This window comes from Rhinopithecus roxellana, chromosome 13 (assembly GCF_007565055.1).
Source record: "Rhinopithecus roxellana isolate Shanxi Qingling chromosome 13, ASM756505v1, whole genome shotgun sequence".
Classification (NCBI taxonomy): Eukaryota; Metazoa; Chordata; class Mammalia; order Primates; family Cercopithecidae; genus Rhinopithecus; species Rhinopithecus roxellana.
Window position 1 is genome coordinate 80,162,475 of NC_044561.1, and position 13,198 is coordinate 80,175,672.

General features: G+C 49.9%; 1 protein-coding gene across 1 annotated transcript; it reads right to left on the reverse strand.

The window, feature by feature from the left end:
• Nucleotides 1–1,193: 1,193 nt before the first annotated feature.
• Nucleotides 1,194–2,431, reverse strand: SSTR4 (somatostatin receptor 4). The gene has a single exon (XM_010369094.2). The coding sequence runs from the start codon at nt 2,373–2,375 to the stop codon at nt 1,215–1,217; it is 1,161 nt and encodes a 386-aa protein (XP_010367396.1). The 5' UTR covers nt 2,376–2,431; the 3' UTR covers nt 1,194–1,214.
• Nucleotides 2,432–13,198: the final 10,767 nt, after the last annotated feature.

Genomic DNA, 13,198 nt, shown 5'->3' on the forward strand with positions numbered 1-13,198 from the left:
ATAGCACCAGAATGATTGTCCAGAATCAGGCTGGCTAAACCCAGAGGTAGTCTCTGAATGCTAAGCCAGGTGGGGCCCCCCAAACTTCATACATGTTCCTATGTTGTCACACCAGATGCTAACATAACTGTTCCAAGTTCTCCTTTGTCCCCTCCCCTGCTTTTATCAGAAAGCAGAATTAAAGCTCCTCTTGAGCTCTTTCCCTGTGGGAAAGATAATTTATCCTTTGGTTAACACATCAGGCAACAAAGATACGGCCTTTTATTGTGTTCAACTTACATGTTAATATCTAATGTGGCTGATGTTTTACTGAACGATGATATTCTAAAATAGGGGGTGATGAAGCTGCCTCCTCTATCCAAAACCTGGGCTGGTTCCCATCCCTCACTGCTCTCTGCTCGGCTTTCCCGCCCATGGCTCCTCTCCCACTCACCACCACAGTATAAATTGCTGCCTTAATGAGTTCTTATGTTCCCACATCAAAGGATCAGGGACAAAAAATTGACATCATAGGAGCTAGACGAGGTTTTTATCATCTCTGCTTTGTTATTACTGACCTGGCTTTTTGTCTTGCAATAAACCCCATGTCATGTCTCTCCAAACCTTTTCTACTTACAGGAAGACTGCTCCAGGCTCGGAGCAATCCAGGGAGACAGCTGTGACAGCAAGCAGGTATTCCCAAGTGACGGGTAAGGGGGGAGGGAAGCAAGTGCCCCTGGCTGTTAACGTAAGTCTCACTTAACAAGAGCCCAGGAAGAGATATAGAGGGCAGGTGCTTGGGGGCATCTTCCTTCCTCTTCTCTCCTGTACAAGCTGTACTCCCACCACAAGGCAGAGTGTCTGCAGAGAGGAAGGGTGCTACCTCCCTCTACCCTCTTGAGTCCTCTCCCAAGCAGTGGTTGTAACGAGTCACACACAGGGGCCGTTCATTTCTCATCACCTCCTGCTTCCCAGTCCTTGAAGAACAGCCAGAGATTCAGGAATGATTAATATCCTAGCCCAGTTCCCATATGGAAGCATCCTTCTGAAAGCCAGAGTGCAGGGGAGAGGAGAGCAGCAGAAGAGTTCTGACACTCTCTGGCAGGTACATGGGCTGCTGGAAGGAACAGGTGGTGGAGCTTAGGTGAGCATCCAGGAGATGCAGTCTTCAGGCTGTAGGAATGGTGCCCATCCCTTGGGAGGTGGCTACCCAGGGCGGGTAGGGGAAGGGCTCTTCAGAAGGTGGTGGTCCTGGTGAGGGGGATGCACTTGCGGCTGGGCTCTGGTTGCAGGGGTTCCTGCTGGCAGGGGAGCGGGGGGCACATCCACCCTGCCCCACCTCTGCTCTTGAGAGCAGTGGCATAGTAGTCCAGGGGCTCCTCCTCAGCACCGCCAGCACCTTCCAGGAGGCAGCAGCGCAGGCAGAGAACCCGCTGGAAGGATCGGCGGAAGTTGTCGGAGAGGAAGCCATAGAGTACCGGGTTGGCGCAGCTGTTGGCATAGCTGAGGATGAGGGACACATGGTTGACGGTGGCATCAAGGCTGGTCACAAAGAGGTTCAGCAGCTGCACTACGTAGAAAGGCATCCAGCAGAGCACAAAGACGGCCACGACCATCAGCACCAGCCTGGTGATTTTCTTCTCCGAGCGCCTGCGCTGCTGCCAGCCAGCGCGCAGGGCCACGGCCCGCATCTTGCCCACGATGAGCAGATAGCACAGGCCGATGGCCAGCACCGGCAGCAGGAAGCCCAGCAGGAAAGTGTAGACCACGAAGACTGCCGACCAGGCCGGGTGTGGCCAGTGCAGGTTGCAGGCCACGGCCTGGCCGCCGCGAGCCGGTCTGGTGTCTGCGAAGATGGCGATGGGGAGAGTGACCAGCAATGACGCTAGCCACACGCCCAAGTTGATGAGCTTGGCCACGCTGGGCCGCCGGTAGGTAGCCGCGCGCAGAGGGTGCACCACCGCCACGTAGCGGTCCACGCTGAGCACGGTGAGGCAGAAGACGCTGGTGAACATGTTGAGGCCGTCGACGCTTAGCACCGCGCGGCATAGCACTGAGCCGAAAGGCCAGTGGTGCAGGGCGGCCGACGAGGCCACGAAGGGCACGCTCAGCATGAAGAGCTCATCGGCGACGGCCAGGTTGAGCAGGTAGATGTTGGTAGCCGTCTTCATCTTGGCGTAGCGAAGGATCACGAAGATGACCAGGGCGTTGCCCACCAGCCCCACCAGGCACACCAGTGCGTAGATACACTGGATGGCGACCATGCCCGCCGCCCCCGCGTCCCAGCGCCCCGCCTCCTCCTCCTCCGCAGTAGCGTTGCTGGCATTGGCTGCGGGTGGCCAGGCCGTCTCTAGCCCTTCTTCGTCCCCGGGGGGCAGCGTCGAGGGGTCGTTCATGCCCAGGGGTGCCGGCGCCGGACGGCGGGGTGCAGCAGAGCTAGCGCTGCGAGAGAGCGCGGGAGCCGGACCCGGGGCGGGGGCTGGCGCGCAGACTCGCGGCTCTTCCCGGCTCCGCTGAAGAGCCGCAGGCACCGCAGAGCGCCCGCCAATCCCCGCACCCCGCGCCCCACGGCTGCGGGCGCCCGCCTGGCTCGCACCGCTGTGGCCAGAGCCCCTAGGCACCCAGCTCCTGGGCGCCTGGCCTCACACAGCGCTGGAGTCCTCTCCGGCCCGGCTCCGTTTTCCCACCTTCGCAGCCCCTTCCCTGCTGCCTACTCTGCCCCAGGTTCCCGGGTATCCAGTCTGGCTCCAGGGCCAATAGTAACCCCCGCCCCGTACGGCCCTCCCGGGGTCCCCCGCCTGGCCTCTTTTCTTCACACCTCTATTCAGATCCCGTCTTCCCCAGCAGCCCTTTGAGGTTCAGTTCCCTGCTTTGTTACACGGGGTCTGCAGCGGCGGGGCTGGGGGTCCCGGAGTCCTCCCTTTGGGTAAAGATGTGTCCGGAATTGGCCAGGGACCACCTGGAACCTCGGAGACACTTGCCTTGCGCTTGACATCCCCTCACCCTGCCCTTTAATCCTCGCGACGACCCATCCTGGCCCATGGCTGGGTCCATTTTACAGAGGCGGAACTTGAGGCTTCCACTGGCGTCTTGGTGAATTTCAGGTCTGTCAGGATGTCGTTTTCCCCACCGCTCACCATTCCTTTCCCTGCTCCCCAACCCACCCCGGACAACTGCAGATGCCGGACCTTTTAACTTCTGTCTCCGAGCAGTTGAGGTGGGGTGGGCACAGGGAATGGAGACAGACAGGTGGAGGCAGAGATGCCACTAAAGAAGGCCAAGCCTGTGCTAGCTCCCTCAGGAACTGGCAGAAGCTACGGGAGCCGGACATCTCGGAAACTTCACCCTGTGACTGGGTCTCCATCCCTGGCCTCTGAAATGTGCCTGGGGAGGACTGTGGTTGAGAGGTCGGGAAAGAAAGGGGTTCCGGCCTGGAATTCCCCTTCTCCAGCTAAGCTCCAGAGATAGTGAGTTCACTCACCCCTGGGCTGGACACCCAGGAGCAGCCGCCAGCTCCAGCCCTAGTCCCTCTAGCTGGCACAGGGCGCAGCCATGTTCCTGAACTGGGGATTGGCCTGGGAAAGTTATTCTTAAAGTAGCGCTGACTTTTAGGAGGCTGGCTGTCTTTGGCCCCATCTCTGTGGGATGGTGGCCCCCTTTAGTCCCCAGCACATCCCAGAAGGGCTTTTGGTGGGTCTAGAATTGGCTACCTGGGGGATGGGGCCTCAGCTTTCTGCTGGGTAGCTGGCACAGTGATGGAGAGGAGAGAATCGGGATGCAACTGGAGGAGCCCTTTCCAAGGCTGCGGGGGCGGGAGAGCTGCCGATTGCTGTTTGTCCAGGCGTGGGATGGGAGCATGGGCTGATCAGCGACAGTGCAGCTCCATGGTTGACCTCAATCACTGTCCCCGTTCTCTGTCACTCAAATAGATGTATTGGGAGGATTTGGTCTAGCACTCCTCCACTCTGTAGGTTGGTCTGTCCTTTCCTCTTTGTCCCTAAGAGAGAGACTCTTCACATCTTTGTCCTTAAGAGAGAGACCCTTCCCTCAGAAAGAGGAAGGAGATGGCACCTTTGTCATTCTACTTGGCAACATCCTTTGGTGGAAGGGAACAAGGGCAACCTCAGATTTGGGAGGGAAGAAGAGTTTAGGGGCTTTTCCCTTTAACCCTGGTCTTGGGAAAACCCTTATGTGGCTCCTCTGCAGATAGCCTTTCCAGGGCTTAGTGTGGAAGTGCTGGGGGCTATCTTGTCCTCCTGGTCTCCTCTCTTCTGCTGTCCTCTAGGCCCATTGAACACCTGGCCCCTTCCCTTTCCTGAGAAAGTATTTCTTCTTGTCCTGCCTCATGTCTGAGCCCCTGGAATCCTTCCCATGTCTACTTTAGGTTTTTCTCCTAATGCTTCCTGATTCTGCCCTCGTCTCCCCATACACATGTGTATACCTCCAAGCATAGTAAGCTAGCATCTAAGAAGAGAAGCATGCACAACTGTCCCCAGGGTTATTAGCCTTACGTGGCAAAAAACTAGTGCTTCCAGGAATTTACTTCGCTGTGCTCTAGGCTCCCTCTGCAGCATGAGGGCCTCAACCTCAATACAGAGTTTTCCAGTACATGCTGCATGCTGGAATTATCTGAAAGCCTCACACATGCATGCCTGGGCCCTGTCTTCAGAGACTGTAACTGAATTATCTGGAGTGGCGTCCAGGCATCCATATATTTTGAAGGTTCCCTGGTACTTCTAAAGTGCACAGATGCAACATTAGATGGAGAGACAGAGCGGCAACAGCTTGGGGACTAGCTACGATGTACAGATATTACTGTGCATTTAGGAAGGCTAGCGGAAGAGGTCAGGAGAAATGTCAGGAAAGCCAAAAAGAGAGGCCCCTGCTCACAGGAGTGGGAAGCTGGAGACTGCTGAGGGGCAACCTGGGGGCCCTGGGACAGGAAGAGGCTGGGGAAGCTGGGTGTCCATAGCTGTTCTCTCTCAGGACACTAAAGCAGCACCGGAACAGGAAATAAGCCACTACCTTTCTCCCCCGGGAGAGGACACCTAGAGAAACTTTCACACTGAGTTAAAACACGGGAAAACAAAGTCTGTTTGTGAGATGCTTTTCAGCACACCCATCCCGTCCTTTTGCCCAGTATACACTGGGGCCTGTTCCTTGTCTGTTGATTAAATTCCAACATCAGGCCCAAGTGGCTTCCCTGTACATTGTGAGAGTGGCATGGAACCAAAGATAGGCTGCGTCTAAGGGACTTTCTCCTCCAAGTGCTGAAAGCATGGCCCACAGGCCTAACTGATTCCTGTGGAGCTTCCAGCCCAGTGATAAGACAGTGAATCAGGGGACTCTCAGCCCCTCCTAAAGCCAGAAGCAGCAGCTCCTTTGTTAGAGATGTGAATAACTCTCGTCCCATCTCCATACTTGAAAACTGCTGCTCAAGCTTGGAGGTACCTGCAACCTCAAGCAACCTTCAGAATCTCTGGCCCACAGGTCAGAGAGACACAGCTTTCCCTGCAAGTCACAGTGTACCAAGAGAAGTCTTGGCTGTCAGCAGCAATGACAGCAGGTCCTGAAAGCCACTTCTATCGCCTGCTATTGTGGAAAATAATCTGAAGTGCTCTCAGCAGCTCAGAGTGGCTTTGACCAGTTCTGCCACTGAGCATATTAGAAGCATGATTTACCCATGGCTAAGTGCAGGACATTGTCTGAAGTCACCTGTGTGGAACAGAAAAATGTCTTCAGCTTCCCACCTGAACTCCAGGGACACCCTAGACATTGCAATGATAGAGCCCTCAGCTCTACCCCAAAAACTCAACTGTTACACCAGATATAAAGGTGAGGGCTTCCTTAAGATTTCATTAAATGATTTCCTTTAAAGAAATTGAAACCACAGTCACATGAGATAAAAGAAAAGTCAGCCAGAGAAAGGCACAAGACTGGGATAAGTCACATTGGTCCAATGTTTACAAAGTATCCAAATGAGGTCACTCTGGTGTCACTGACTGGAGGACAGGGGCTGCAGCACATTGGGGTAACTATGAGCAGCACCTTTTTTCTTTGGTAGTTGTTTTCAGACTGTCTTAGCAACCTGGCTTCATGGCTGTGCATATAAAGAGAATGAGATGTAAGATGGAAAGCAAGGATTTCAATTCTGAGCCATCTACTTACTGGGGTGTGAGTGTGGGTGGGGCCCTTGGAGCAATGCTTCTCAAAATGTGACCCCAGACTGGCAGCATCAGCCTCTCCTGTTAGGAATCCACATCCTGGCGCCCGCCCAGACCTGCTGGATGTCAAATGCAGAGGGCAGGGCCCAGTCGTCTGTGAGTTAACCTGCCCTCCAGGGACGCGATGACTCTGGAGTCTGAGAACCACTGGCTGAGCCTTCTGGGCCTTGCTTCCTTATCTGGCCACTTCCCAAGGTAGTGAATGAGGATCAGGCAAGATAATTTTCCATGAATGCTTTCTGAAATCTCTAAACCATGGCCACATGGGCTATGGGGCACTCACAATGTGGTGAGTTCAAAGTCAGGTGCTGTGTCAGATGCACATGGGATCTCAAACACTTATGATGAACAAAGGAATGTAAAATATCTCAATACTTCTTATATTTCTTACATGTTGAGATGACAATATTTTGGAAATAGAGATAAAATAAAGCATATTATGAAATGAATTTTACTTGTTTCTCTCTCTTTTTTTTTTTTTTCTGTGGCTACTTAAAATGTTAAGTTCCATTCGCACCACACATTCTATTTCTACAGCATTATAGACCTACAGGATATGGCTATTCCCATAGCAATGCTGCCCAGGGTGATAAATGATGCCACTAACAAGATGGCCCTGTGCTGTCAATACAGGAGCTGCTAGACCCCTGTGGCTCTTTGAATTTAAGTAAATTGAAATTAAAAATTTAAATGGGCTTTCTTAGCGTATTAACTGTATTTCAAGTGCTCAGTGGTCATGTGAGGCTGTGGCTACCAAGCTGGGCAGTGCAGACCTGAAATGCTTTCATCACAATGGAAAGTGGAACCTTTGAGGTCAAAGGTAGAACCTTTAAAGCCTGGAGTTCCGGCCGGGCGCGGTGGCTCAAGCCTGTAATCCCAGCACTTTGGGAGGCCGAGACGGGCGGATCACGAGGTCAGGAGATCGAGACCATCCTGGCTAACACGGTGAAACCCCGTCTCTACTAAAAAATACAAAAACTAGCCGGGCGCGGTGGTGGGCACCTGTAGTCCCAGCTACTCGGGAGGCTCAGGCGGGAGAATGGCGTGAACCCAGGAGGCAGAGCTTGCAGTGAGCTGAGATCCGGCCACTGCACTCCAGCCTAGGCGACAGAGCGAGACTCCGTCTCAAAAAAAAAAAAAAAAAAAAAAAAAAAGCCTGGAGTTCCACCGTGGCTCCTGCAGTCTCAGCCATGGTTGCATACCTTCCAAGCTCCACTGCCTCTTCTTCCTTGTGGACTGATCTCCGATTTTGTTTAAGACTGCACTTCAAATGTACCTGTGTGCTCACATTGGTTTCCTCTCCGGAACCTCGGATCACTTCAGGGCTGGGCACATGGCCCAACCATGACTGATGAGACATGCAGGGAAATTTGCAGAGGCAGCTTCTAGGAAAGGCTGGGCTCTTGCAGCCACCCTGTGACTATGAGGTGAGAAGCTTGTCCAGTGTGATAACCAATCCACTGAAGATGACAGGGAAGACAGCAGAAAGGAACCAGGCTACATGAGCATAGTGAGAGCTGATAAGGCAGCCAACCTGAACTTCTTTCTGCGTAAAACAATTAACATTAGTGTTTTGTTGCATTTTCTATTACTTGCAGCCTAAAATATTCTAACCGCTGTCCTTGGGCAAATTACTGACCTCTTTAAGCCTTGATTTTCTCATCTCTGAGAGATGAACACAAGAGTTTGTATTTCATTGAAGGAGATAAGGTAATTATAAGAATAGCAAGCATTTATGCTGCACTTACTATGTGCTCAACTCTGTTCAAAACAGTTTATTCATTTAACATACATAACATGCTTAGCCTAGGATCCTGAACCTTTTACATTCTCAGACTTATCCTTATAATCATTGTGATTGCGGGAATGAGGCTATTAATTCAGACCTTCTGTTTCTAGACATTTTACTAACAGGGAAAGCAACATTTCACTCCTCCCACCACCCCACAAGGAAAATTACAGGGGCATTTGAAAACATTTTTGAAACCCAAATGCTCTCATAATTGAATGACACAGGAATCAATACTTAGAAAACTGCCTTTTCAGTGTTCAGAGTATAATGCATAGTTTTAAAAATACACTTAATACAAGTTCTTGCAAATACCTGGAAGCTAAACGAGCTTATAAGAATGGTTCTAAATGGATTAGAAACTTCTCAGTTTAGAAATGGATTTTTGTTTTGTTAGTACACCATGCTCTTTACCTGTTATTTCCTGCATAGTTTGAGTCACTCACTAAATAGTCAATTTCTTAATGCTTTGTCAAGGACTATGAAGGGCTGAAGATTTACTTGAGAATGAACCAGGTAGCCTCCCACAATTTCATGGATGCTGGCAAAAGACAGGACACTCCTCGGTTAGAGACCTAGGGCTTCATTACTTAGGGCCCAGCAGTCAGTGTGGGCACCATTTCCCCTTACCCCTCTTCCCACTCCCACAGCTCATGGTACGGGGGTGGGTCCACGTGGACACTGCACAGCACTGAGGAACCCAGCATTTAAGAAGTCTTAATCTTACAAGAGGCTAATAGCAAACTTTCCCAACCCTTATCCCAGAGAAAAATACCGTCTTTATCACCCTGATCTGAATACTAATCTTCTGCTGCAGAAGGAGACAGTATCTCTGTTTCCTGAGGTTCTTGCTGGACAAACATCTTTGAAAGGATAGTTCAGAGGAGATGCTGTCAGTCTCAGCTCACAAGATGTGCAGAAATGGAGAGGCCATGGAGAATTGTCTCCCAACACTGGGAAACCACCCAGTCTCACTCACCTCTACCATGCTTTTTTAGCGTACCCTATTTTTTTTTTTCTCAGCAGAGCTGCTTGCTATATTTGCATTTGGCTCTGAGCTGACCCCAACCTCAAGTGTCACCTCTTGGTCTTCCACTACTTTCTGAATAAATTATATTCAGTGTTCCAAGTTCAGATTACCAGGGAAGGGAATCTGATTGATCCAGCTTGGGTCCAGTATCCAGGCCTGGTTCAATTAGTGTCCCCAGGGGTCAGTGTCATTTAACACACTTTGCCAACCCTCTGTGGGTGGGCAGGAGTGAGTCGAGTCCTGTAGGGTAAGGACAGGAAGACAACCTTAGTAAAGGCTCATTTAACAAGCATGGATTGCATAACTGGTTTCATCATTGTTAGTAGCAGTAGTCCTTTTATAAATCTCATAAATCACTTATATTGAAAAAAGTCATCAAGCATGATTCAAATAACTTCAACAGAAAGCAGTCACCCGAATAAATTCATTTAATTATAAACGTCTATGTATTGTGAATATTCAGGGAAGCAGATTATGCCAACCAGCTGAGTGTATCCAGAGTGATGCTTGACAGCTCCTTTGATTGCTAATGGCTCACAGGATTTATGCCCTTTAGGTCGTGCCAGAATCATTAGCACTATCACTGAAATATGCTGTTGATGTAAATTCTACTCAGAAAAATGGAACAGCAAATGCAACACCAGCAACCTGAGAAAGGGCAGCCCAGTGAAGAAAGATCAATGGGAGAAGGGCTTGTTCCTTTCTCCCATTTTCTAGAAATTCGTGACTTTCTAGAAAACGAAGCCTGTCTCAACAGTGCCTCCAAGGACCTGAAGCTTCTCCCAGTGCTGTTTTGAATGGGAATGGAGGAGTCAGAACTGGCCATCCAGGACTGTCTACATGGCCTCTCTCTCTTCTCATCTTCCAAAAAATCCCTCCAGTTTTTCAATCTTGACCTCTCAGAAAAAAGAGGTTCTGGGCCGGGCGCAGTGGCTCAAGCCTGTAATCCCAGCACTCTGGGAGGCCGAGACGGGTGGATCACGAGGTCAGGAGATCGAGACCTTCCTGGCTAACATGGTGAAATCCCGTCTCTACTAAAAAATACAAAAAACTAGCCGGGCGAGGTGGCGGGCACCTGTAGTCCCAGCTACTCGGGAGGCTGAGGCAGGAGAATGGCGTGAACCCGAGAGGCAGAGCTTGCAGTGAGCTGAGATCTGGCCACTGCACTCCAGCCTGGGCGACAGAGTGAGACTCCATCTCAAAAAAAAAAGAGGTTCTGATCTTGTGAATTGATGCTGCATGTTGAATGAGTTTTCATCCTGCATGATACTTCATGGATTTATTTGCATTTTAGTTATTCTTTTATACAAAAGAGCCATAGAAAAGAAAAGCCTGACCCAAGTTTTGTCAAGATAAAGCAGAGGATGGGAAGTGGGCAACTGTGAGAGCTTGGTCAGAGCCAGCCTCTAGTTTAGTATTTAATGTGGAAGTTTGGGGTTGTGGGAAGTGGGACCTATTTCCTTTGCTCTTGAGGTTATGTTGAGCCATCTGGCTCCCTGCCCTGCAGTTCCCATAACTGAAGAGTTATATATCCAATAACCCCTGCCCACTAGTGAACCTCTTCCTCAGCTCTGGGACTGATTGTCCTCAAGTCGAGCACATACTGAGCACTGCCTTCTTCCTAACACAGGCGACTTCTTGCTTCGTTCTTTAACTTGAATCCCCACCCCACACCCCTGACATGTGGCTTTTCTTTCTCTCCTGCCGTGCTGCTCCTGGGCTGGCACCTTGGCTCCCCGTAGATCCCTGCCTTGGAGAAAAACTCCTTGGAGATTTCTGCCTTGTAATCCCACTGGCTTTCTAGGGCTGGAGTTCATTTATTCATTAATTCATTCATCCATTTAGGTTTTTGCAAGCTCCAGACATTGGATAAAGCATTTTGAGGGATAGGTGAAAACAAAATCCTGTTCTTTACTCTTGAGAACTCAGTCTGCTGTGGGAGGAGAGAAAGGCAGGTAAACAAAGAGCTCTCCCAATGCGATGATAGCTAGACCTGAGCCTGGGTCGGTGACTCAGGGAGCAAGGAAGATGAACCTCCTTCAGCTTGGGGCCTGGGACAGACTTATGATGGGAGAGAATTCGGATAATTACTCAGCCTTCTCCTCTAGATCAGAGAATTCGGGCAGCATGGAACCATGTGCATGGGTGGGTGGGAGACAATCTAAGGACCCATTTTTTTTTTTCTGTGAGGTTGGAGCAGAGGGCCCCTTGCCTTTGCTTCTCTTGACCTCCCCACTCCTGCCTGTTCTGGCTTCCAGTAGTGTCACTTGGAAATAAGAGTTGGATTCTGGGTGGGTGCCTGGATGGGAGAATCTTTGACTGTTGACACTGTTCAAGCAGTTCAATATGACTGGAAAAGTGTGAATGGAGCTATGTTCAGAGTAAAAGAAGGTGTGTTTAAGGTTTACATGTATGTGCTCTCTGCAAACCCCTTGGAAGCTTGGCTACAGGATGGCGAGGGGTTGGCAATCAAAGACAGAAACTGGAGTAGCTCTGGGAGATGTGTTTTCACAGCATTAGATGCAATTACAAGAGCAGGTTTCAACTCTTTTGTTTTAGTAACAAAATTCATGCTAAAAATAAATATTTGCTGAGTGACTGATTTGACACTCACCTTGCAGAGGCCCAAGAATGGCCCAGGTGTTGTTCTTTTAGGCTTCTGTTTCTCAAATTGGGATCCTTAGACCAGGAGCCTCAGCATTCTCTTGAGTCTGCCTAGAAATGCACATTCTGGGCCCTACCCTCCGTGCTCTGAATTATATACTCTTGGGGTACAGGAATCTGCATCTAGCAAGCCTTCCAGAGGATTCTGCTGGTGCTCCAATTTGAGAACCAGTGCTCCTGACTTCGGTTGGCAGTTGGTGTCTGTCTGAAGAGGGTCTCCACTGCCCCCAGGCATGTTCCTTCTCTCACTGCTGCCCCCTGGGATGGAAACTCGACATCCCCTCTTTCCCTTCCGACTGGCACCAATGGTACCAGAGCAAATCCCACAATCTCCATGCCCACATTTCTTTGACATCCACCTATCACGGTCTTTGGAGGATTCAAGTGAAGTTCTTTGTCTTTTATGGGACAGAGATGTTTTCTAAAGACATAGTAACATTCTCGGTCAATGTAAGATAAAATGACTGGGAATTTCACTTTTAAAAATAGGTATAGCAAAGGGAAAAATAGTAACTGTTCTGGTGGAGAGACCTGGTGAGCAGCACCTTAAATCAAGTGATGGAAGCTGAAATCAGCAACACTGGGACAAACCTGCATCACGTAATAGTGGATGCGATGCCCTGACAGGAGCAGCAGTCCTGTTTGCAGCATCACTGCCCCAGATGCATGCCTGAATCCATTCCTTAGGATACAGAGGGCAAACCCAAGCTGAGGAATGTTCTACTAAACAAATGATCTCTATTCTTCAAAAACATGCGGGTCAAGGAACAGGTGCTGAGGAGCAGGAGAGGGTCTAGGAAGGCCCTAGTTGGAACAATTGGCAGCATTCCAATGTGGCCTGTGGATTTCGTAGTGGTACTGTTCAATGTGAAATTTCCTGATTCTTGTAAGATTCTCCCTGGGGCCTGATAGCTTAAAGGGATGAGTAACTCCTCCCTTCTCAGGCCCAGTCCCAAGGTGCAAGGCCACTTGCATCAGCAGCCTGCGCTAGCAAGACAGCAGAAGCAGGAAGTGAGCCTGCCGGAAAACACGTACCCCTGAAGATGGAGAAAGAGGCCATCTGGGTACAACGTAGCAATTACATCAGACTAGGACACTTCCTGTTTAAAGGAGACTGTAAAACCTTTGTCCTGTCCTCACATGGGGCTGACGCCATTTTAGGCCTCAGCCCGCGTGCACCCAGGCACTCATTCAAACAGCAGGTTGCTCCACACTGCCTTGTATTGTCTGTTGGTGTGCTCTCGGGATTCGAACTGGTACAAGAACCTTACAATTTTGATTATGTAAGAGAATGTCCTTGTTCTTAAGAAAAGCCAACTGAAATATTTAGAGAGTAAGTTTGCAGGATGTCTACAACTTACTCTCAAGTGTTTTAGACAGGAGAATCACATAATGGAAAATATAAACAAGTGAATGTGAGAAAGGAGTATATGAAAGTCTTTGAACTATTGTTATTACTTTTCTGTGGAAATTTTCTTTACAAAAGTGTGTATAGACATATAGGAAGAATAT